The sequence below is a fragment of the Felis catus genome, chromosome D4, assembly GCF_018350175.1.
Source record: "Felis catus isolate Fca126 chromosome D4, F.catus_Fca126_mat1.0, whole genome shotgun sequence".
Taxonomy (NCBI): domain Eukaryota; kingdom Metazoa; phylum Chordata; class Mammalia; order Carnivora; family Felidae; genus Felis; species Felis catus.
In genome coordinates this window covers 86,038,424-86,063,749 of record NC_058380.1, presented here as the reverse complement: position 1 = coordinate 86,063,749, position 25,326 = coordinate 86,038,424, and the positions used below count along the sequence as shown (strand labels likewise).

Genomic DNA, 25,326 nt, shown 5'->3' with positions numbered 1-25,326 from the left:
CTGGAGTATCCAGATGCCAGCCAGTTCCAGCTATAAAACACGAGTGTCAGGAGACTTGGCTTCTGGCTGGTTTCTGCCTCTGCCTTGCTGTGTGACCTTGGCAAGTCACCTGCCTTCTCTGGGCCTCCGTTTCCATCTCTGTAAAGGAAACCAGTAATCCCTGCTAGCTTGACTTCAACTCCACTTGATGACTCTACCGCATGAATATATCCTGCTCTTCAAAGACAGCCCTCTGCCTGTGTTCTCTCCACTCCCTGGAATGCTGTTCCCCAATAGCTGCTGTCAAAATTCTGGTTTTCCTTTTTAATTTTTTAAAAATGTTTACTTATTTTCGAGACAGGAGAGACAGAGCACGAGCAGGGGAGGGGCAGAGAGAGAGGGAGACACAGAATCGGAAGCAGGCTCCAGACTCGGAGCCGTTAGTACACAGCCTGACGCGGGGCTCGAACTCCCGGACCGCGAGATCGTGACCTGAGCTGAAATCGGACGCGCAACCAACTGAGCCACCCAGGTGCCCCCAAATTCTGTTTTTCTCTACTTGTGGTTCGGTACTAGTCTCTCTGTGTGATTTTCCTCCAAATGGAATGTTCTGCTCCTTCCTCAAGTTTCAATAGGCTCTTGAGGGCAGGGACTGTGATCAACAACAACAGAATGGTATGTTCTATTTACTGACATGACCAGTCTGGTGCCAGGCACTGTGCTGGTCACTTTGTTACATGCTTTAATCCTCACAACAAAGCGTCATTATTCTCATTCGACAGATGAGGAAACCGAGGTTCAGAGTAATGCCACTTGTCTCGGGTCACAGCGTGGGTAGGTAGGACAGCTTGGGCAACTCGTCCCCCCCTTTCCCCTGCCCCCAGCATCTTGCAGAGGGCCTAGCAAACAATTTATCACCTGTATGCTGAGTGACCCGTAAGCCCCTGTCCGCATGGATGAGTGCCGGATTGCCAGTATCACGTTGATCGGCTTCGAACCTCCCTTGGGTGGTGCCGACAGGACAGAAGAAACAGCGCTCAGTAATGTTAACTTCTTTATCAGCATTCTTTGCCTGTGTCACAGCTACCGTAAGAACTACCCAGTTACAGGGAAAGCACCGGTGGTGAGTACTCAGTCACCAGGGTAAGCAGGCAGAAACTGGATGACCTTTGGGGTGCAGTACTGGAAGTCTGAGCATCAGCAGACAAGGAAGGCCTCTGCCACCCCCAACCTATGATTTTGGGGATCCCAGTTGTTAACCCGGTTCCCTCACTGGCTTGGGAGGTGGCCGGGGTAGGGTTGAAACCCCGACCCACCCATGCCCAGCCCCGCAGGCCCAACCCACACCCACAGACCATGCAGGTCTGTGGGGCTGAATCTTTTACAAACTGGAAAGTTCTATTGTTTTCTCTATTCCTGACCTGCCCTGTCCCACAAGCTACCTCCCGAGAGTGAAACACCCATATGCTGAGCCTGAGGAATGTCCGCCTGGCACCGGCACCGGGGGTGCCTTTGGGGCTCCAGCCCTCCCTGCCACCTCCCCTTTCCCCGCACTATTGTGCAAGGCAGGCGGGCACACCTTCTGGGACAGGTCGGATCAAGGCCAGGAACTTCCTGAGAGCGGGAGGTGGCGGGCAGGGCTGGGGGCGGGCCGAGGGGGGTGCGAACGCCGAGTTCCCGCACTTCGGCTTAGGCGTCCGCTACCAGTTCCCCCACGACCTCCTCGGCGTGATTCTCTTCCCGCGCGGATAGGGGAGGAGGTGACCCCAGGCTGGAGCCCCCCAGGGCACTCCTCGTTCTTTCAGATGCCCCCACCAGCCCCATCTCTTTCTTCGGTTCGGTCTGGGCCCGGTGCGCCCCTCAGAGCGTCTCTCCTCGCTCTCCCTCTCTCCTTACTAGTCTTTGTCCCGGGTCTCTCCCAAGACCCGGCGTCCCGGGTCTCTCCCCCCCTCCCCCAGTCCCGCCCTCCAGCCGGCGGCCACGGCGGGGGCGGGGCCCGGCTCCGGGGCGGGGCCGGGCGGGGCGGGGCGCGGCGGGGCTGCTGCGCCGCGGGCTGGGGCGCGGGGCGGAGGCGGCCGGCGGGACGGACGCGGCCGGGGCTGGAGCGCGGGCAGAGCGGAGGCCGCAGCCAGGGGCGGCGGGAGCGGGACGGGCCGGGCTCCATGGCGCCAGCGGCGTCCGCCTGAGCAGCGCGAGCAGCGACGGGTGGCGGGCGGATCGGGCCGCGGCTCTTCCTCGCCATGGGGGACGTGCTGTCCACGCACCTGGACGACGCCCGGCGCCAGCACATCACAGGTGAGTCCCGCGCGGCGCAGCGCGCTGGGGGTCCAGAGGGGAGCTCCAGCTCTCACCCCAGTCGGCCGGCCGCGCCGGGGCTGGGGTCTCCTGAGAGTCAGGCCCCGGACATGGCGGGAGTGGCTGGGGACCAAGTCCTGCGCCTGAGCTTGTTCCCTCCACAGTTGGGCGCCTCTTCCTGCCCCCTTATGAGCTCGCCCTTCCCCCTTCCGAGGGAAGGCGCCCCCCACCCTCTACTGGAACCCCCTCCGAGCCGGTCGCTTCAAATCCCCCAACATACTACCCTGATGGAGCTGTGGCCCACTCGGCCAGCGTGTCCCGAATCTTCCTCACTGTCCCGGTTCCAGCCCTAGTACACGTGGCTGAGGCTTCTAGGGACAGGCCCATCAATGCCTGGACTGCGCCTGGGGAGTAGGGCTAGGGAAAGATCGGGTGCCCAGAAGGGCTAGGTCAGACCCTTGCCCTTTGACTCAGGCTCAATCAAGCAGGGTGCTCTTGCTGGCAGGCGTGTCCGGTGGGGGGGAGGGGGAGGCTGGTCAAGGCCGCAGCCCAGCCTCCTCAGCCCCCTTCTGCAGTCAGCCCTGCTCCCAGCCTGTCACTGCACCGTGGCCACTTCTTAGAAGGGCAGCTGACCCCAGGCTTCCTGGGGGAAGCCCTAGGACTGCAGCAGGGTCCTGGGTTCCTCCTCCTCCTTCCCCGGGAGAATGGAGAGAGAGAGTGAGAATCTCAGAGTGCCTGGGAAACTCAGTTTTGTGGCTCACCTCTCCCGCCCTGGGTGAGGCTGCCTGGGTGGAATCCCAGCATCTGTTTCCCAGCCGTTAGTTCTTAGGGAAGTCTCCTAATGGACTGGCACCTCAGTTTTCTCCTCTCTGAAACGGGGTGAATAATTTCTTATTAGTGAGTTGTTGAGAGACTCAAGTGGCCTAATTTATGTGGCTTGCTTAGCACAGGGCCTGGCACAGAGGAAGCACCAGTGCACGGGGTGCTGGACCATATGGGGTGCGGGCATGGGTGCAGCCTCTGGAAGGGGGAGTCTGCTCCTCTTGTTGGCTTTGCCATTCCCTGTCCAGTGAGCCCAGAACACTGTGTCCACCTCCATTTATCTTGATGTGTCCCACAGTCCTGTAGAGTTTCGGCAGCTGTCGGCCTGCTTGTACCCCTTGAGTAGAGGGACCAGGTGTCCCTTAACTCTGTGTCTCCAGAACCCCACAGTTGAGAGCAAAGAAGGTGCTGGGGAAGGGTTGTCCAGTGACTGTGGTGCTGGGCCTGCTGCCTGAGTTCCCCCTTTGTGCCAGGCCTGGGCCCGGATGCAGGGGTGAGGGTGAGGTAGAAATGAGTCAGACCCTCTCCAGCCTCAGACCAGCAGGGGGTTAAGTCCTGGAAAAGCCTCCTTATAGGACAGGCCTGGCCTCTGGGAGGAGGAAAGCCTGGGGCGGAGTCTTCCTGTCCCCTCCCTGTCGGTGGCTGCCTCTTGGGGCTCTGTAACAGTCCATCCATTCACGACCTCCCGTTGGGGCCCCTCACCGGCCTGGGTGGGGTGTGCCTGCTCCTTCTTCGGTGGGGTTTTTCTCTTGCTCTCCCCCTCCTTCCTACCTCCTGGGCTGAAAACTGCCAGCGCCCCCCACCCCTCCGTTTTACACGGGTGGAGACCGCAACCACAAAAGGTGAAGTGTCCTCTCCTGGACAGGGTTGGGTTTGTTTTGTGGATACTAGGCCGACGGGAAGAGGGTTGTGCCCACTCAGCCTGCTGGCCCCTGTCTTCTCAACACTTCAGTGCTATTAATAACCCTCTTCAAATGCCTCAAATTCCTGGTCCAGGCTCACCTGAGGGAGCACCTAAAGTGGGGGGTTGGGAGGTTGGAAGCAGGCAAAAGCCTCTAGCCCCCTCCCAAGGAAGCAGGCCACCCTAGAAATTCCTTTTGGAGAGGATGAAGGCTGGCCTTTGCCACCTCCAGTGATCCATGCATCCTCCTCACCACACCCAAGGAGCAGTGAGCACGTTCATGCCTGACAATTAAAATTCCAGAGCCCTCCCTACCTGGGGCCACCCCTTTGCATTTGCATTTGGAACATCCCTTCCCACCGTCCTTTGAGCTCCGAGGCCTGTTAGGGTCCTGAGGCTTGGCCAGTGGCTCCTGCAGTTTTGTGCCCACCCTGAGCAGGTGAGCAGGTGAATGCCAGCCTGCAGGTCCTGGCAGAGGTCAGGCACCCTCCTGTCCATGGTGCCATTTTGCTGCTGCGGCACCTTTCATCCTGGGATTTCAAAGCCGCTGGCAAGCAGGGGCTTGTTCTCAACTAGCAACTCTGTGGGGTTGGTGGCAGGATGGTTCCCTCCTACTTTCATGAGGGAGCTTGTGTACAGGAAAGAGCCCTGGCCTGGGAGCCAGGAGGACTGGGTAACCTCAGACAGTCACTCACTTCCTCTGGGTCTCAGTTTCCCTGGCTGTGAACTGATGGCTGTGGGCTACCCGATGGCTGAAGTCCCTTCTGACTCTGAGAGCCTAACGGTCCCAAATTTTCTCCATAAATCTCCTCCAGATTTGGGCCAGCTCAGGGTCCCAACACTGACTCCACATTATATTAGCTGATGTGAACTTGGGCCAGCATGTTAATCTCAATTTTTTTTTTAATTTTTTTTTTTTTTACGTTTATTTATTTTTGGGACAGAGAGAGACAGAGCATGAACGGGGGAGGGGCAGAGAGAGAGGGAGACACAGAATCGGAAGTAGGCTCCAGGCTCCGAGCCATCAGCCCAGAGCCCGACGCGGGGCTCGAACTCACGGACCGCGAGATCGTGACCTGAGCTGAAGTCGGACGCTCAACCGACTGAGCCACCCAGGCGCCCCGTGTTAATCTCAATTTTTTAATCTGTAGACTGGGATATTATAATAGTAGTTTCCTGCTGGGCACTGTTGCAAGGATTTAATGAGATAATGCTGGTAAGAAACTCAGCCCAGGGGCGCCTGGGTGGCTCAGTCGGTTAAGCATTTGACTCTTGATTTCGGCTCGGATCATGATCTCACGGTTTGTGAGATCGAGCCCTGTGTCAGGCTCTGAGATGACAGTTAGGAGCCTGCTTGGGATTCTCTCTCCTCTCTCTGCTCCTCCCTGCTTGCTGGAGCCCACTCTGTCTCTCAAAAGTAAGTAAGTAAACATTAAAAAAAAAAAAAAAAAAAGAATGCAGCCCAGTGCTTTGGGAGATAGCAAGTGCTCAGCGAACAATTACTATTATTATTGAGAATTGTCACTTACTCTCTGTTATAGATTCTTTCTTTCCAGTGGGTGAGGAGAGTGGCCAGGTGTCTGGAGTTTGAAGGGGGCAATTGTAGCTGTGGTTTAGATCCTGTTTCTCTGAGATTTGTTCAGTCCCGGGCATCAGGAGGGATACTGTTCTTTGGATGCAAGAATCCACCAGGTTTTTAGAAACCTTGAATTCCGTGTTCCTTGTGCATTGGCAAATGTGTGAGATGGATGTAGGCTATCTGGAGTGAGCCCTGAGGGCAGTGATGAGGCCCCCTTACGACTAGGAAGGAGCTAGGACATGGAGAGGTGAGGGATTAGGCCAACCCACACCTTCTATCTGGCCCAGAGGACCCGACTGGGATGCGAGCATGGAAGTGTCTCGGTGGTCCATGTAGGTGGTTCTTTGCCATGCAAACTTAGATCAAGTAAGTGCCGGAGGGAGCTTCCTGTTACTCAGGATGTACAAGGAGGGGCGGGTGCTGTGCCCTTGGCAGGAATCCTGCCAGTGCCTAGGGGGTCGTTCTGCTTCTAGAACAGCCTTGAAGGACTCAGCCCCTCGGGAAATTCTTTTGGCCGCGATGAAATTGTGGGAGCCAAGGGAACCTCCCTCCCGCCCCAAACCGCCTCCCGACACACACATAAACTGCCCTGAGATTTATTACCCGAAAGGGCTGCTGAGGGAGTTTGCCAGTCCCTGTGCGTCTCCCTTCTGCCAAGCTCACCTTTCCCTTTGCTAAATCTTTTTTAAATAGCCGCTTTATTGAAACATAATTCACCTGCCAGACAATTCCCCCACTTAAGCGTACAGTTCAATGGTGTAGTGTGTGTGTGTATATTCACAGAATTGTGCAACCATTGCCACAGTCAAGTTGAGAATCACCCCGGAGAGAAACCCCGTACCCCTTAATGGGAGGGACCGCACCGCAGGCTGGCTGGTTGCACAAGTAATGCACGCATAACGATTTAGGGGTGCAAAGTGAGAAAATGGGCACTCCCTCCCTCTGCCCTCCCTTCACTCTCCCTCCTCGGGAGAAACCGCTGGAGTTTGGGGTGTTCCTGTGTCTAAACATACATCTGTGTGTACACATGCATTTAGCTCTGTTTATAAGAAGAGGTCCAATTGGGGCGTCTGGATGGCTCAGTCTGTTAAGCGTCTGACTCTTGATTTTGGCTCAGGTCGTGATCTCAGGGTTCGTGAGATCGAGTCCTCCGTGGGGCTCTGTGCTGAGAACACGGAGCCTGCTTGGGATCCTCTCCCTCTCCCTCTGTCTCTCTGCCCCTCCCCCCCCCTTGAAAAAAAAAAAAAGAAGAGGTCCAAGTATATCCCTCTATGGTTTGACTTTTTTCGCTCGCTGTATCGTGAACATCTTTCCACATCAGAACACGAGTCGGCCTCGTTCTTCCATGGGTGGATTTCCTTCTGTGCGGGGTGCCATTTTTTTACCCGTCCCCTCATCAGTGGACATTTGGGTTGTGTCCAGTGTTTTGTGAGAATTCATGGTGCTGCCCAAACCTTGCACACGTGCTGAGCCAGGTTCCCGTGTCGGAGAGGGAACTCCGGGGTCACATTTTCATGTATGAACACGTAGCCTCTGAAAAGCCTGTACACACTTGGAATTCCTCCCATCAGTACCAAGTACCTCTGTTTGGAGTGTTATTACCCTTTTTGAGAGTCAGATATGAGAAAAACGGAATCTCGTGTATTTATTGAGCCAAAACAGATAATGCCTTTTTCCACATTGATTTTACAAACCTACCTCTTCACATTTGGGAAATGGCGGTAGGTCCCCGGAGCGAAGGGAGGAAGGTGTCCCCTTTCGGCCATCCCCTCACCCAGGCGCGTGGCTTCCTAGTTGCTGCCCTGGGCTTTGCAGAGAGACCAGGCCGGCCGGAAGCAGTGCCCAGCCCTGCCTGGGCCGCTGCCCAGAGCCAAGGTCTTCACCCCCAGCCCCTGGGGGTGAAGCGTCTGGGGATTCTGCTCTGCTCTCGTGTCAGACTTACATAACGAGCCTTTTGTTGGCATTGACCCTGCCCTGCCCCTCCATCCAGCTTCGACTCGGTTCCTTTCCCATTGTCCAGGCCTGAGCTCTGGCCTCACCCCTCCATCCTTTCCATACATATGGCCAAAGAGACCTTTCTAAACCCAAACTGGGCCGTGGCCTTCCCTCCCCACCGCCCGAAGAATGAAGTTTAGAGACGAGGCTGGGAATCACTCGCTGCCATCCGGCCATCAGCACCCCATTCGTTAGCAGTATTTCTCTTCTGTGTTTATTGTTCTACCTTGCTGAGACCGTGACTCAATTTGTATCTTGCTTCTCACTAAAGGGTTTATAATAACCATCCCTCCCTGGTCTTTAGAACCTCCCTGGAAGCATTCCCAAAGGCTATAGTGGTCCTCCCGAGGCCATCCAAACAGATGTTTTCTTAGCCTCACCCCTAATGCCGGATATTGCCCTGCTCCACTGTGACTAGACGTTGGTTTTCAGGGGCAAACTGAGTCACTGTGTTTGTTTCCTTTCCTGCACTGGTCAGCTTCCCTGCTGAAGACAGATTCACCTCTTGACCTACTCTCCCCCAGCCTGCTTCCACCCATCTGGGCATTTTGAGGGAGGTTCCTTTCTCGGAGCCCCCAATACCTCTGAGCATCTTTCCAGGGGGAGTAGGCTCCGAGGGGAGCTGGGAGCTGGGGACGTGGACTAATGACATTGGCTTTTGAGGGCTTCGCCGGCCAGCCTGTGGCCCATGCAGACTCCACTGATATGTCTTCTGCCTGACAATGGTGGCTGATAGAGCAGGGAGTGGCCATATCAGGCTCTGAATGATACCTGGGTACCTGTAAGATTAGGCATCATTTAAGTGAGCATTTGCTACGTGCCAGGCCTTCCTTTACCTGTATTATTTCAATTGAATCCTTACCCTCTGTGCTCTATCCCAACATTTTACAGGTGGGGCAGAGCAAGGCAGCGGCAAGGTCCCGACTCCGGAGTCTAAGGCCTTAGCTGTTAAAACCGTGTTGCAGGGGCGCCTGGGTGGCGCAGTCGGTTAAGCGTCCGACTTCAGCCAGGTCACGATCTCGCGGTCTGCGAGTTCGAGCCCCGCGTCGGGCTCTGGGCTGATGGCTCAGAGCCTGGAGCCTGTTTCCGATTCTGTGTCTCCCTCTCTCTCTGCCTCTCCCCCGTTCATGCTCTGTCTCTCTCTGTCCCAAAAATAAATAAACATTGAAAAAAAAAATTAAAACAAACAAACAAACAAAAAAAACCGTGTCGCACAGTGACTAGACAGTTCCTGGTGCCCAGACTGGGCCGGAAGGCAACGTGGAAAAGGCCACAAAGAGAGGCAGGCGGTGGGGGTAGGGGGCCTGGGAGAGGAACAGAGTAGCATGTGTCAGAGGCTCCCGTGGGTTGCACAAATAGATCCCTCCCGACATTACTCAGTCTGGGACTCAAGTCACTCTCTGACCAGTCCTGTTCTCCTCCGCGTGGCCTCCTCCTCCTCCTCTGCAGGCATAGCTCATGACTCACTCACCCTGGGTCTCCTTGCAAGGCAGGCATCAGGCATCACCCTGCGGTTGCAGAAATTCCTGAGCCAATTTTTCCTTACCCTCTGCCCCGCCCCCGTTCACTTCCCGGCCTGAGGAAGAAGGGTTTTCTCTACATAGTGCTGGGCAGAGTTTGAAGGAAAGAGGAAGGCAGATACCTAACTTTAAAACCCTCAAGGGTGGAATGGAGCCACGCCCCTCTCCTGGTAGAATTTTAGGGCCTGAGTCACAGAAAGGCTCATGCATGCAATCTTCTGATCTCACAGATTTAAAACTGGAAGAACAGGCGGTGCCCACCTCTGCTGGGCACCTGGTTCCACCCCCTGGGAACTGTCCATTAGAGGTGCATTACCTGTGGGCTATGGAAGTAAAGGGACCTGCCCAGCGGCAGAGTGGATGGTAAGTTGCAGGAAGCAGGGAGTCGAGAGGTTCCAGGCAAGGCTTTGCGGTCAGACTGCTCGGGTTTGAGGCCCAGCTTTGCCACTGGAGGGACTGGTGTTTTCGGGGCAAGTCAGTCACCCTCTTTGAGCCTCAGTGTCCTGTGTGAAAGTGGATGAGAGTGCTGTCTTCTTAGGGTGTGAGGGCAAGAGTGATGGCCCCTGGATGGTGCAGCACAGGGCCGGGGGGGGGGGGGCGGTGAGGACATAATGAATGGTAACTGTGATAAGGGGCACTTCGTGGAGGGATATGTGCCAGGTTGGTCCTGTGGCCCTAGGCACCCTTACCCCCTGTGTGTGTCCCCAGGAAGTTGGCATGAGGAGCACCATCCTGTGACCTTGGACACCTTGGAGGATGGTGAGGCAGAGGCTGTGGCAACATAGCAGAATCATTCAACATCATTCAACAGCACTGTCCTCGCTGCCTGACGTTGGGCCGGGCATGGAGGATAGACAGACAGAAAGATGGGAACACGCCCCCTTGCCCGGGCACATGTGTCCAGGACTAGCCTTGCGGCTCTCAAGCCTTGTCCTGCTAACCTGTGTGCCTCTGAGACCCCACAGAGGTGTGGTGAGCTCTGGCCCCAGATGCACTTGGTCGTACTTTCCTTTAAAAAAAAATTTTTTTTTTAAATGTTATTTTATTTTTGAGAGACAGAAAGAGAGAGAGTGCGAGCAGGGGAGGGGCAGAGAGAGAGGGAGACACAGAATCCAAAGCAGGCTCCAGGCTTTGAGCTGTCAGCACAGAGCCCGACGCAGGGCTCGAACCCATGAACCATGAGATTATGACCTGAGCTGAAGTTGGATGCTTAACTGATTGAGCCACCCAGGTGCCCTTGGTCATTCTTTCTTTTATTCTTTCAGTCGGCAGTTACTGAGCACCTACTGTGTGCCAGGCACTGTACCAGGCACAAGGACACGGTGACACATGCTTCTCCCTGGCTCTGGCCCACATGCATTTCCCGGCTGGCCGCCCCTCTGCAGGGCGAGCGAGGCGTGTTCTTAGAGGGGCAGGTCCTCTGTGGGAAGGTGTGAGAGGGGCTGGCCTAGTGGGTGGGGGGGTTGAGGTGAAGTTGGGGGAACCAAGGGGCCGGCCTTGGAGGGGAGGGGACTTTGTCCCGAAAGTCCTGGGGAGGGTTAGGAAGGTTGGTGAGAGGAGGAGAGCCCAGGGTGAGGGATGGTCTAGACCAGTGAGATGGGAGTGGGGCACATCAGGGGACAGTGCATCTGGGGGAGTTGGAGTAACCAGTCCTCTGCGATGGCGATGTGCAAGGCTGGGGACAGCTGTTCTCGTCAGCCCTGTGGGGTTGATGGATCCTGTGGGTTGTTTCCTCAAGGCCTGCAGTCTCTGTTCCTGTTCTTCCAATGACGTGAAACTCACGCCCTTCCTAGGCAGCTCTGAGTAGGAGAACCTTCTTGCCTTCCAAGGGCAGTGGGGAAAGGGCTGGGCCTGGATTCTAAGGGACCTGGTTTTGAGATCCTGTCCGAACTACCCTGTCATTTGTCAGGTGTCTTCCCTTCGTTGGGCTGCAGGTTCCTTATCTGTGAAGTGGGTTCAACCAGAGCCCAGACCTGCGAGGTTGTGAGGGATCGATGGGGTAACATGGGTAGAACTCTTTGTGTTTAAGAAAGCATTGGATCCTGTTGGTATTAGTCATTACTGTGTGAATGGTCCACGGTAGGACATTGGCCAGGACTGTCCCTCCTCGCGGTGTGATCCAAAGTGCAGGGTGTGGGCTCCAGTGGGTAACTGGGCTCCCAGAAGGGGCAGAGGAAGAATCCATTGTGGTTTGCAAAGTGTGAAGCCCGCTTTCCCACCCACTGATCTGTGGCCAAGCCAACTGTAACAGCTGTCCAGCCTCCTCATGCCTCATGCTGAACAGAGCTGTTTGTGTCCAGCCAAGTTTGTTAAGCCAGAATCTTCTAGAAGAGTCCCTTGGGCAGGAAACTTCTCACGCTGTTGTGCTCCACCTGCCTTTCATCCCCCCTACCTGCTAGCAGCTATTTACGGGTGCAGACTGGGAGGTGAGGGCCTCAGTGCTGCTGCCAGGTGACCTCTGGCAGGTCCTTCTTCCCCTCTGGCCTCGCTTTGCCTATCCATGTAATGGGTCACTAGGACAATAGTGCCCTTCTAGCTCTGACCTCTTGGAGCCTGTAGGCCATGGCTGCGTTGAAGGGGAAGGTGTGATATTTATTGCCTGATGCCATCTTGCTCTGGAAGGAAGAGTCCTCTCTGGAAGCTGTCTTATGTGGGACCCGAGCCCGGTGGTGGGGATGAAGCAGTGACATGAGCCCCGATCTCATGGGACTCGTGCCAGCCCCGAAGTTTCCATCAAGCTGGATGTGATGTTGTTTCCGTTACAAAGATAGAGGATCTTTATGTTTTCCAAAGTGCGTGTTGGTTTAAACCACTTGGTCAGCCCAGCTCAAGAGGCAGCATGTCTGGTCTTGACTGGGAGGCAGCTGGCTTCTGCCACCAGGAGCCCTGTGGCCTTGGGCGAGTTGCTCTCTCCCTTGGTGCCTCAGCTGTCTGCAAAACAGGAAGGCGAGCCCTGCTTCTGGGATGTGAAGATTCTGGGGAGCTGTTGTTCTGACACATGGAAGGTGCTAGGTGAAATGGCAGCTCCATTTTAGCGGCGTCGGGGGTGGGGTGGGGCGAGCTGTCATCTGCCCTGGCCTGCCAGGGATTTCGGGGGTGATTCCGACATCCAGAGGGGGAGTGAGCTGACAATTGTACTTCTGTTTCACTTTTTGTTTTTGTGTTTTTGTTTATTTTTTGGAAATGTTCCCTGGTGGGGGGTGGGGGGCGGGGAGAAAAGACAACAAGATTTTGGGAGTGGCGGCGGGGCGGGGCGCTGGGCTAGCAGGGAAGGTTTACCTCTCAGCTTTACTCCTGGCTACTTGGGCCACAGCCTCACCTCGGCCTGATTTCAAGCTTGCTGATGGGCAGTGTCTGCTGTTCTTTTTCTGGCCTAGACCCTTCTTCCTCCTAGCCAGGAAGGACCCTTTGCAGTCATCTTAACCAACCCCCTGCCGTTTCGTTATGGAGTGAATTGCAGCCCAGAAAGAGCAGAGGACATACCTAGGGTGTCGGAGGCCGCAGAACTGGGACGGGAATGTAGGGCCCTGACCCTTGCGCAAGGCCCCCTCCATCCCTGTCCCCATGGCCGGCCCCAGGCGGCACCGACTGGACAGGGAGGGCGTGGCTGGCCCGGGTGGGGCTGGAAAGGTTATAATTTTGAAAACCCGAGTAAACAAACAAAGCCGTCTGTGGGAGAGAAGCAGCCCTGTGCCGGCCTTACAGATAGGCCTGTGTCTGAGGAGACAGCCCCGGCCTGTCCACACGCAGACAGCGAGGTGTTGTGGTGGATTAAAAAAGGCAGCGGTACACTCCCCTCACGCCCCCTCTCCCCTATTTAAGGCTGCTGGGAAATGGGGAGGGGGGGGGTCACTGCCTCCTGGCTCAGCTCAGCATAGCCCTGGCCCCTGTGGGACTTTGGGCAAGGGGCTTCTCTCCGGGCCCCGCCCCTTTCTCTAAAACATGGTGATCCCATCTCTCCAGGAGGGTGACGAGGGTGGGAGATGCCTTGAGCTGGGTGGTTGAACACAGGGAGCTGGACAGAAACTTCATTTCTTTGTGGCTGGAGGCGGGGCCCCCTCTCTTAAGCAGAAGGGTTACTTTCTCAGTGACCCGAGAGTCCGCCTGCTCCTGGGAGACGAGCCTCCAACCCACGTCAGGCTGGAGCCGGGGCCTCGAGGCTCAGCTTTCCTGTTTTCCTGTTGAGCCGGGGGCAGAAGCCGGGAGACAGAACGCTGCTTCTGGGGTTTGCCCTGCAGCGTGGGGGCTGGGCTGCCTGTCTGGCCTGGAGCCCCCCAGGGTGGGGCCCAGCAGACTTCCTGTGAGATTAGGGGCAGAGCCTCTTTGCTCTCCTTCCCTTTTCCTGAGTCCCCTGTGTGGTCTCTGAGACTCCAGCTCTGTGGATGGGAGCTCCGGCTAGCTGCCAGTCTGAGCCTCAGTTTCCCCCATGGTGCAAGGAAGGGGTTGGATGAGACACTCTGAGAGACACTCTAGGTCGGCTTCCAGGACTCTGAAAGGCCTTGCAGGACCCCACAGACTAACCCCCTGAAGCTGGGAACACCCTTCCCTGGGTCCCGCCCGTGGCAGGGCTGGGTGGGGGTGGGGGTGTCCCTCCTCCAGGCTCCTCCTCCCGTGGTTGTGGTTGATTCTCATCTATGGTATGAGTTCCACGAGGGCTCCCCTTACGTCAACAGTATGGCCAGGCAGGTCAGAGCTTGCTCTAGTAGCTACTAGCCAAATGCCCTTAGGATGGCTACTTTGGTTCTTTATGCCTCAGAATCATTAGTTGTAAATTGGGGAGTGATAATAATACTTCCCCAGCTAAATTACATTACGTGTATTTATGAATTACATTTATGCTTTCTTTAACACAGCGCTGGGCGCAGCAAAGGCTCCGTAATCAATAGGTATAATTAACGTTTATTAATTTAAATTGTTTTAGTTTCTTAACCGTGACTGAATCATAAATGTCATCACAAGGTTTACGGTCTTGCAGCGTAGGGACCCCGAAGCTGTTTGGATGAAGGGTCTGGTAGGTGGAGAGGGTGCCTTGGGGGGTACAGAGGGGAGGCAGATGCAGGCGGGTTCAGAGCCCTGGCTGGTTGTGACTTCCCCTCTGCGCATCTGGAAGGAGTGGTTTGGGTCCCACCGTCTGAGGTCTGAGACCGCAGGCATGGAGAGACCTCAGGCGTGGAGTGCGTGCAGCCACACACAGCTTCCTTCCTCCAGGCGTGTATTCCTCTCTGTCTGACTCACGGCTTTGTGCCTTTTGTTCTTGTCCTTGAGCCTCGGGGGTGAGGCCAGGAGAAGCAGGGGCCCAGGGATTCGCTCTTGGGCAGGCGGCCCCTCCCCCTGGTGCAGGACCCCCCCCCCCCCCCCAACTCCGTCCTGGCGCCCTTGCTGACTCACTGCGCGTCAGGCACAGAAGCACACTGCGTTGACCGTGGGCTCACTGTGTGCTTGGCACCCAAACCAAGTTTATCCAGGCCCTGCCCGTGTAGAGCTCAAGGCTAGGCAGGAGAGACGTATGCAACAAACGGTTACCAGTCACTCATTAATTAAATAATTATCAGAGGGTGAATCATGACCAGATGCCCACCCTCCTCGTGAGCTTGCACGTGCTGGTCCTGTGAGGAGTGCCGTCCTGGGATCGGCTCTGCCAGGCCTCCTATTTGCCCTCTGGTCACAGATGAGGAAGCAGGCTCCTAGTGGCCATGGGACCCGCCCAGGTCCCTTCTCCTCCTGACGCCTCAGTTCCTTGTCGGGAAAATGGGCCCATTTGGGAAGGGTGCTGCTGCTGGCCGCCCACAGGGCCTGAGGGTCTGCGTCACTGCAGTGCTGACCTGGCTTTGTAGCCCCTGAAATCCTTTCTCTGTGCATCCCCAGGCGGACATATGGGGTGCGGAGGTTGCTGTGATTAGAGCATTGGGCCCTCTAAAGGCTATATGGGAAATGGCTGTCCAAGGAACATGGTCCTTAGTCCCACCACCAGCAGGAGCAGCCCTAGAAAGGTGGCCCAGAGCCCCTGGTGAAGCCCGCCCGGCCCTTCCACACCAGGAATTTACTGAATGCAGCCCAATAGTTATATTATTTTAAAAACAAAAAAAATTTAAGCTTATTTATTTATTTTGAGTGGGAGAGTGAGCAGGGGAGGGGCACAGAGAGAGAGAGAGAGAGAGAGAGAGAGAGAGAGAGAGAGAATCCCAAGCAGGCTTTGCACCATCAGAGCAGAGCCCGTCGCAGGGCTCGAACTTACGTACTGCAAGACCGTGACCTGAGCCTAAACCAAGAGTCGGATACTTAATTGGCTGAGCCACCCAGGCGCCCCTAAAACAATTTTTAAAACAATGCTTATTTATTTTTGAGAGGTTGGGGAGGGGCAGAGAGAGAGAGGGAGACACAGAATCCGAAGCAGGCTCTGCTGACAGCTCAGAGCCTGACTTGGGGCTCGAACTCATGAACCACGATATCATGACCTGAGCCGAAGTCGGACACTTAGCTGACTGAGCCACCCAGACACTCCCAAATGGTTATATTACTTTAAAACATTGGTTACAATAGGAAAAAAAAAAAAAAGGAGTTAGGGAAACAATGTCTATGGGTAGGTGATATCCAATGGCACAACAAGAAGCCTATAATTGGACTTCAGAAAGAGGATTTTACCTCTACTACTACGGGCAGTAGCAACAGACATCTACTGGGCACTGCTCTGTGCCCAGCCTGGGAGGCACCTGTGGCCATGGATGGAGGAGCATGTGGTGGTTCAAGCCAGAGACTTGATTGAGATTGATTCCATGAATGGAGTCTCTCTGTGTTCCAGGCAATGGTGGGTGTGGATGGGGCCAGTGAGGTGGTGCGGGGCCAGTGGGTTCTTGTCCAACTGGGAGAGTCTGCCAGTCACCAGTCTTCCAGTTTTTAGGTGTCTTCTACTCACTGTTCCTGCCGGAATGCTGCCGCAGACCCCCTGGGCGATGTGCGTGACATGCTGGCGGCTTAGCACTGGACTTGGGCTGCTGGAGGTGTGTGAGGCACAGCGCGCCTGAGGACTCCTTTCTGCAGTGCTCAGGGCTTCCCTCTGGCGGTCTTTCTTGTGACCTCAGCATTCTGTGCCTCAGTTTCCCAACTGTATGGCCATGCTTACCATACGGTGAGCTTTATGAGACCATGCCTGGTGCCTGGCACAGAGTAAACCCTCAGGAGAGGTTTCTGCCCTGAGGGTCCAGTGCCCCACCAAGGGGGCTTGGCCTTTCAACTTTGAGCTTTCTCAGAGCTCCCCCTTTTATTGCTGATGTGATACAAGCAATATTTGATGATCAGAGAAAAATTAGAAAATAGAGTAATGAAGAAAATGAGGGGCACCTGGGTGGCTCAGTCGGTTAAGCGTCCAACTTCGGCTCAGGTCACGATCTCACAGGTCGTGGGTTCGAGCCCCGTGTCGGGCTCTGTGCTGACAGCTCAGAGTCTGGAGCCTGTTTCAGATTCTGTGTGTGTGTCTCTCTCTGCCCCTCCCCTGTTCACGCTCTGTCTCTGTCTCAAGAGTAAATAAACATTGAAAAAAAAAAAAAAATCACCAGTGTTCCTACCATCCAGAAATAATGACTTTCAGGCATTTCCCTGATGCATAACCAACAGTGGGTTGTGGGCATCTGCATACGGGATTCATCTACCGACCCCACCATTGTTTGAGAGCCTGCTCAGGCTTGGTCATGTGTGGGGCTGCGGGTGTGGGATGGGGAGGCAGCCTACCGCCACCCCCCCCCCCCCCCCCCCCCCGCCATAGATCCCTTTTTGGGAGGACACGCCCAACATGGAACCCTAGCCAGGGCTAGGGTTGTCTAGCTAGGGTCAGGGTGTCTTTGGGAACCAGAGAAGCAGCAGTAACCCAGACTTGGAGAGTCAGGGAAGGCTTGTTGGAGAAGGGAATGTCTAGGTGAGGCCGAAAGGGTGCAGAAGGAGGAGAGGGTCATAGGCAAGGGGGCAGGTCTGCAAAGGCCCAAAGCAGAGAGAGCACAGGTATTTGGGGGAACCAGAGTTTCCCAGAAATTGGTGGTTTTGTGGTTCTTGCTGCCCTTAGGCGCGGCCCCCTTCATGCACCACACTTCAGTTGTTATTCAGAGTCCCTCTGTGGAGGGTGCTTGGGTGGCTTAGTCAGTTGGTTAAGCATCTGACTTCGGCTCAGGTCATGATTTCACAGTTTGTGAGTTCAAGCCCCATGTAGGGCTCTGCGCTGATGGTGCAGAGCCTGTTTGGGATTCTCTCTCTCTGCCTCTCTCTCTGCCCCCCTCCCCCACTTGTGCTCGCTCTGTCTCTTGCTCTCTCTCAAAATTAAAAAAAAAAAAAAAGATAAAAACTTTAAAGTCCTGTGGGGCTGGGATCTTCTTATAACGGGGGACATGGAAACAGGGTGATGTGTCTGCCCCAAGTCAGAGTCAGCAGACCCAAGCCTCCTGCCTCTCTGCATGGTGTTCTGCCAGCCCGGAGCGGGCAGAGGAGGTTCAAGTGCAGGGCCTCCTCAGCTCTAGTTTCCCAGACCCATTTCAGGGGCTGTATCATTTAACAGAATCTGCTGGAAGAGAAAACTGAGGATCTGAGCTTAGGTGACCAGGCTCAGTTTGTGTAATGGGGGTGGTGACCTTTTCTGCTGCTGATGTGTGTGTGACCTTGGGCTGGCCTGGCCTGCTCCTGACCCAGCCCCACCTGTACTTAAAGCACCTTACTGGGATTGGAGGGCCCCTGGCTAACACTGGCCCCCGGGCTGGGAAGGACCTGTTCTCAGGCCTGAGCTGGCCTTTCTGGCCCTGTCTTCCTCCTGTGTCTTAAGATGCCTGGGAGACCCAAGTCGAGGCGCTCTGGTGTAATCTTGCAGGGACAAATATTTGTCCCTGGTGCTGTGTTTGGTGCCGGGGATATGTCATGAATGAGACAGACAGGGTCCCTGTCCTCATGGGGGAAAATGGGACACTAAACAGTTAATTATGAAATGAAAGGTGTGCTGATGATTAACGGGGGGCTCTGACCCAAATGGGGGAGTGACTGTCAGTGTACCTGGCAGGTGGAACTGGGACCAGTTTGATCAAGCCTGAACAGCCCGTTCCCCTGGGCCTGCCAGTGTGGTCCTGGGTTGGGAGGGAACACTTTCTGGAGTCACAGTTGGAGGGTGCTAAGGGTCTTGAGGGTCCAGTGCAAAGGAGTCCAGCCTCTTCACTGGACAGTCAGGATGGAGAGCCGGGAGGGGTGAGGGACTTGCCCGAGGTCAGGTGGAAGTCAGGTGCCTGACCTCCAGGCCCACCACTCTTAACCCTGAATTGCTGCCTGGAGCCTGTGCCTGGAGCCTGTTCATCACCTCCAGGGAAGGCAGTGAGCCTGTCCCCACTATCCCTTAAGGGACCCCCAGGGAAAGCAGGCATAGAACTTAGCTCTGTAGAGCGCGGTTTCCCATGAAGCACAGATGTGTTGGGCGGGGGCGGAGGGGGGGACACAGGCACCTGGAACGAGGAATGTGAGGCTGGCAGGGCCTCCGAGGGGATTTGTCCTCATACCTCCCCCTCTGGCCCCCTTTGGAGCCCGAGGAGGCTTGCAGCTGGTGACCCAAGGGTGGGGCAGGTGCTTCGTCCTCTGCTGGCTCAGGGACAGGCCACAGGAGTCTTGTTATTTGAATACGCTTTCCATCTTCTCTCTGCATAAAGCCTCTTCATGCTGAGGGTCCCCGGTGTTCCAGCCAAGGATTGGGTTTCCTTCTAGCCCAGCAGCGAGCACATGAGTAAATTTTCATATTGGCTCATCTTCCTCCTCCCCACCACCCCGCAGCCAGCCCCGCCCCACCCTCATCTCCTTTTGTCTCTCCCTCCCTGGCTTTGAGAAGGCAGGAGCCCTCCCCCTGCCCCCACCTCACTTGCGGTCAGGCCCCGGGGAGGCAGCCCACGGTGTTTGTGCACGTATACACGTGTGTGAGAGAGATGGGCGGGCAGGGGGGCTTCTGGGGCCCGAGGCAGCCTGATTTGGGCTTGGTGAAAAGGAGGTTGGCATCGGAGGGTACCGGGCTAATGAAGTGGGTGGGATTTGTATCTCTGAGTTTATTTAGCCCTTTTCCGGTAAGGTTGGGCCACAGTAACTGGTACTTATTAGTGATTAGTTCTTATTGGAACAGCCACTGGCACTTATCAGGCTCTTACCAACAGTCAGGCAGAGCGCCAGGCACGTCTCATGCAGTGTCTGCTTTTGTTCCCACAACTACTCATCGAGGTGTGTATTATTTTTCTCCCTGTTTTATTTTCTTTTTCTTTTTTTTAAAGTTTATTTATTTATTTTGAGAGAGAGAGAGAAAATGCACATGTGTGCGTGCAAGGGAGGGGCAGAGAGAGAGGGAGAAAGAATTCCAAGCAGGCTCTACACCGTCCGTACAGAGCCCAACAGGGGACTCAGAGTCATGAACTGTGAGATCGTGACCTGAACCGAAACCGAGAGTCAGGTGCTTAACTGACTGAGCCACCCAGGTGCCCCTCTCCCTGTTTTATTGATAAAGAAACTGAGGCTTGAGAAGTCACAGTCAGTAGCAGAGCCTGTCTGGTCCCAAAGTTTGTTTTTTTGTTTTTTTGTTTTTTTTTAATTTTTTTTTTCAATGTTTATTTATTTTTGGGACAGAGAGAGACAGAGCATGAATGGGGGAGGGGCAGAGAGAGAGGGAGACACAGAATCGGAAACAGGCTCCAGGCTCTGAGCCATCAGCCCAGAGCCTGACGCGGGGCTTGAACTCACGGACCGCGAGATCGTGACCTGGTTGAAGTCGGACGCTTAACCGACTGCGCCACCCAGGCGCCCCAAAGTTTGTGTTTTTACTCCTCTTCTTCCTCCCGGGACAGAATCTTCTCTCCAGCCTCCTTGTGGCCATCCGGCCTCTCCTTGCGCACCTCCAGTGACAGGGAGCTGTTTACCTCTTAGGGTCACCTGTCCCACACGGGGCATCTGAGATAGAAAGCCTTCCCTGGAGTTCTGTCTTTGGTGGGTCACTTGAGAACAGGCTCCAATTGGGCTGGGGTGTGTCTGTGGCTGGGTTTCCCCGGCAGTTGTCTTCCCAGGGAATTATCCAGCTCTTTTGTTGGGGGAGAACTAAGTCTGCCCTCCTTTCTCTTAGCAGCCCCTACCTGGCCCTTCATATGCCATTCGTCACATACTGAGCAAGCCTGAGCAAACTTGATGTTGAAACCCTAGAGGTAATTTTCATTATCATTGATCTGGATGTCTTAGTCAATGCAGTAAGATAGGAAAAAAAAAAAGAGAGACAGAGAGAGAGAGAGGTATAGATACAAGATACCAGGAGAGAGATACATGGTCTTGCCTTGTGGACTTCAAAGCACTTTTTCATCTAGCTTTTCCTTTAGCTTTGAACAAAATGTTTTTCTAACTTTCCTTTTATTTATTTTGCGAGAGAGAGAGAGAGAGAGAGAGAGAGAGAGAAAGAGCACGTGCACTGGGGGTGGGGGGGAGGGGGTTGGAGGGGCAGAGGGAGAGAGAATCTCAAGCAGGTTCCACGCCCAACGTGGAACCCGACACGGGCCCAATCCCAGGACCCTGGGATCATGATCTGAGCCGAAATCAAGAGTCGGGCACACAACAGACTGAGCCATACAGGTGCCCCCCCCCCCGACTCCAATTTTTTTTCTTTAATTTTAAGTATCATACACCCAACGTGGGGTGCAAACTCATGACCCCGAGATCAAGAGTCGCACGCTCTTCTGACCGAGCCAGCCAGGCACCAGCTTCTCCCCCAGCTTTGTCCATCCTGTGGGGCTCCCTGTGGGCGCTGGAGGCTCAGACAAGGAGTTTTTGCCCACCTGCAGTGCCACGGAGCAGAGGAGCAGTGGTTGGCTGAGGTTTGGCGGTGTGCGGTCTGTTGCGTAGTTGCTTTCGGAATCTGTTGCTGTTTCTGCCTCCGCTTCCCCTTTCTGATTAGTTAACTCCTGAGGGATGGGGGCCCAGAAAGATGGGACCCCAAGCATGTCACCTTCCCGTCCCTCCGAGTGGCCCCCTGAGAGACTGAGTGGCTGTTCTGTTTCCCCGTTCCTGGCCCCCATTTCATGGCATGAAACTCATTGCAGAGCACTGCTGTTTGCACAGATGGGCACACCACGGGCCCCCTGAGCTTGTGAAAGACCCCAGTGCCCACCTGAACACTCATTTCCTGGCCATCAACGCTCGGGCAGATGGAACTTCTTTCCATCAGTAGGCCTCATTATTGATAACACAGGACCCCGTCTGGTCAGGCTCTGTAGATATCCTCATTTCATCAAATCCGTATGACAACCTGGCCAGATGGGTACTGCTGGTCCTCCCACTTTACAGCTGAGGGAACTGAGGTTCTGAGAGTATCAGTCCCATGCCCACGGTCCTACAGCCCAGGAGTGGTGGAGTCAGTACTTGAATTGAGATCTGATTCCAGAACCTTGATACCGTTCTTGACATAGAAGGTATTCCTACATTTACTTGTGGAACGGATTCATGCTTTCTCGAATGTCTGAATTTGTGCATTTCCTGTGTCTTCTGCTTGGCACCCTCTCCCTGCCCAGTCCTCCTCCTCCTTTACCTGCTTAGCACCTCTTCATGTCTCAGGCGCCATTTTCTTCCGGAAGTCTTCCCTGACTCCACCGGCTAGGTTAGCGGCCTCTCATCTGGGCTCCTGTGACTTCCCGTGCTGCTCCCAACTGGGGGCTTAGCATGCTCATTGTCGGTTTTGTTGATAGTCTTTCTCCCTCATTAGATAGAAGGGCTGGTCTAGTTCCTTCCTGAATGCCCACTGCCGCATGGTGGATGAATGAGGGCAACATGAAACCTTTCTTGGCTAGCACAGTGGAGCCCCCAAGACCCTCACTGGACTTTGGCTCTGCCCCCAGCGGTCATTTTGGTTGGCTCTGAGGGCCTGAATTTCACGCCGGGTCCTATCCTCAGCTCCTGCGTCTGGTGGCCGATGGGGAGGGGCTGGGCAGTGATGCTGGCTACCAGGTGGTCAGAGAGGAAGGGCTCAGTCAGGAAGGTCTGCCTGGGCATCTCAAGGGCTGGGCACCGAGGGGAACGTCGGTGGTGGGTTCTCAAACGGGTGGGGTCCAGGCCAGTGTGAGGGTGCTGTGGCAGAGCGCCCCGTGTCTCCAGTCCAGACTTGGACATGTGTTGAGGAAATCAGGGCTGCTGCCCTTTGGCCTGGGGCAGTTGTGACAGGTGTCCAGGCCCCAGGTTAGAGGGCTCCAGTGGGTGTGGCGAGGATGAAAGGAAGGGAATAGAGAAGGGTGTTGCCCAGAAGTCAGCAGGGATGGGTGGGCGGGGGTGAGGAGGATGGAGGTTAGTGTTTACAAAACCACCGTCACAGATCAGCTGCCTCTTTGCCCGTCCTGTTGACAACAGCCGCCTGAGAGAGAAGCCAGTTATCCCCAGTGCACAGAGGAGAATACCCGGGCTCAGAGGCGAGGCCACAGGACCACGGAGCTGGGCTTTGTTGGCACCTGTCTGGTTCCCAAACCAGGGCTCTCCCTGAGGGGGACAGGGAAGTTAAGCAGGGGTGCGCACAGTGTGAGGCCGCTGGTCCTGCTGGAGCATCTCGGAGCTCTGGGGTCCTCCAGGCTGCCTTCGACTCCCCCTTTGATCCTTTTGTCATGGCTTCCTCGGCCTGGGGTGTGTGGGGTGTGGCCTTGGCCACGGCAGGGCTTGGTGCAGAACGCCAGCCCCCGGAGGAACCCCAGGAGTGGGAGCGGTGCCCCCCACGGTAGGCGCAGTGCCGGGGACCCTGCGGTGGGCCCGGGGTAGGTGTGGGTAGAGGCCAGTCGTGCCCTGGCTGGGGCCGGGGGTGGGGCCTTGGCACCCTTTCTCCACCCTCCGCAGCTTGGCTCTGTGTTCTTGGGTTCTGGGCTCCCGGAACAAGCCGCCAACTGTGAGCTGTGGGTACGGTGCTGCCAGGCAGGGAGGGAGGGCCCCGGAGGAGATGAGAGGGCTTTTGTTTCCCTGTTTGTGTCAAGATGGGAATCGACTTCCTCCCACCAGGCTGCCCGGGGTGTAAAGGAAAGGGCAGTCCCCGGTGGGCGGGTCTTCAGTCTGCCTTTTTTGCTTTCTGGCATTTCTCTGGGCCCCACTTCAGCCACCTGCCTCCCTCCTCAGGCCCTCCCGAACACTCTTCCCCAGCAGACCTGGGTCTCTGAGCCGTGGTTAAATATTTGCCAACTGAGAAGAGCTTTAAAGGCAGCTTTGTGAGAAATCCCACTGCCCTGTCCCAAAGCTGCCTTTGCGACGGGGAGCCCCAGGCAGCCTCTGCCCTCCTCGGCCTCCTTTTTGGGCCCGTGGCGGCCACTTGGGCACCTGCAACTGGATGGCCTTCCCTCCGGGGTTGGCCTTCCCCACTCAGCACTTGCTTATCGGGCACGCACCTGGGCCAGGCACGAGCTGGGTTCCGGGGAGACGGCGGGAGCAAGGTCTCTGTCTGGGGAGTGGGGTCGAAGGAGCCTTTCGTGGGGATACGGCAGCTGTAGGTGAGAAGAGGGCCAAGGAGAAGTGGGGGCTGCGGGCACTGGACCTGTCTTGGGTTCCGAGGAGGTGATGTTCGAGCCTGAGGGGGAGGAAGAGGAGATGGCCAGGCTGAGGGGGGCTTTGAGAGAATGTTCCAGGCCGGAGACCCTCAGACCAGAGCCAGTTCCCTCTCCTGGGTGCTGAATTCTGACCGCCCCCCCCCCCCCCCCCCGCTCCCCGCTGCTTTCTCTTCACCCTGTTCTCACCAGGTTGCTTCTTTCCTATTCCCCAGCCTCGGTTTCCCCATCTGTCCAATCCAGAGCTCGAACTTCATCTTAGAGGGCCCTTCCCAGGTCCAGTGGCCTGTTATAAGCATATGTCACTGGTCCATTAATAAGGGGACACTCCGGGGCAGGGATTCTACTGGTGCCAAAGGTTAAGATGACAGCCATGTATCTTTATATTGTTCACCCAGTTCTTTGTTGACAACAAAAGTCAGCATCTCCTGAGGACCCCTCATCGCCGAGTGAGATTGTGTGTGGGAAACTATCACGTTATGCCCATTTTGCAGACAAGGAAACTGAAGCCCAGAGAGGCCGTCCTGAGCTCAGGGTTTGCTTCTTGCTTCAAGCTTGGCCCCCTAACACCCCCGCCTCTATGAGACTCCCACTTTTCTGTCCCCAAACCCGTGCCACCCTGGGCGCTTGGGATACAGAAGGTAACAAGGTGCCCCTTTTGACCTGGGCAGCTGCCAGGCGAGTGGGGAATGTCCTGGCAGAGAGACTACAAATGTTTTTGAGCTCTTTCTCTGTTTCAGCACCATTCTAGGTGTTGGGATAGAGCAGTGGACAGTGGATGGCTTGGCTTCAGGTCACAATTTCCCTCTTAACCTGTGTGACGTTGGACAAGTCACTTCACCTCTTTGAGCCTCATCTACAAAATGGGTTCAAGAGTAAATCTGGGTGAGGGTTAAATAACGTTGAGGATACTTGTTAGCATATATGGGAGCTGCCTCCATGCCTGGCAGTGGGTGAGTGCTACACGCCTTCGCTCAGGCCCCAATTATTATTATAATTATGCACAAATGGGCAATCCCAGGAGATATTTGAGTGGGACCTTGAAGTCTGGCTAAGACTTTGTGTTTTTCTTTTTTTGGCTAAGACCTTGAACTGTGGAAACAAGGGGGGAAGGGGCTTCTGCAAGGGGGCACAGCACAGGTGAAAGCGTGGAGATGGGGGCCTGGGGTGGATAGGAAATGACCAGGGTGGGGCCTCGGGGAGGGAAATGGGGCTCAGAACCTGGCGGGTCCTGGATCTGATTCAGTGTTCTGTCTGCGGGCCACGGTGTGCCAGGCCCCGTGGCGGGTGTCAAGAATGCAGTGACGGGCGAACCTCCCGTCTCCTGGGGTGTCGGAGCCCTGGAAGAGCCTCTCTGAAGCACTTTGCGTGACTGTCCTTTGTGTCTCCACATCCCTGGGAGCCTGGGTTCAAGCCCCCAGCGTGGATTCAGGCTTCTCTACCTGACAGCTGGCTGACTTCGGACAAGTCACTGGGCCTCACAGCCTCCTGTTTCCTCAGTGGGGGTGGTACCTGTACCCACCTCCTGGGGTTGCTGCCAGGGCCCGGTGGCAAATGCAGTAAAGGCCCAGCAGAGTAAGCCTGGGGATCAGCAGCCAGCGTTGTGCCTTACCAGCTGTGTGACGCTGAGTAGGTTCCTTAACTGCCTGACACTTTCTTCCCTCCTCTGTCCACTGGGGTAATGACAGACCCTCC

At 55.6% G+C, this 25,326-nt stretch overlaps 1 protein-coding gene across 2 annotated transcripts in view; it reads left to right on the top strand.

Annotated features, from left to right (window-relative positions):
• The first annotated feature begins 2,042 nt into the window (after positions 1–2,042).
• Positions 2,043–25,326, top strand: part of NIBAN2 (niban apoptosis regulator 2) — a 53,565-nt gene continuing 30,281 nt past the window's right edge. The window contains exon 1 of one of the 2 annotated variants that reach the window (XM_006939496.5): positions 2,043–2,274. In XM_006939496.5, the coding sequence (XP_006939558.1) occupies positions 2,220–2,274 (55 nt within the window). In that variant the 5' untranslated portion in view covers positions 2,043–2,219. Of the gene's footprint in view, positions 2,275–23,402; positions 23,578–25,326 lie in introns of those variants that run through there. The other variant, XM_019816564.3, reaches the window with a different exon arrangement.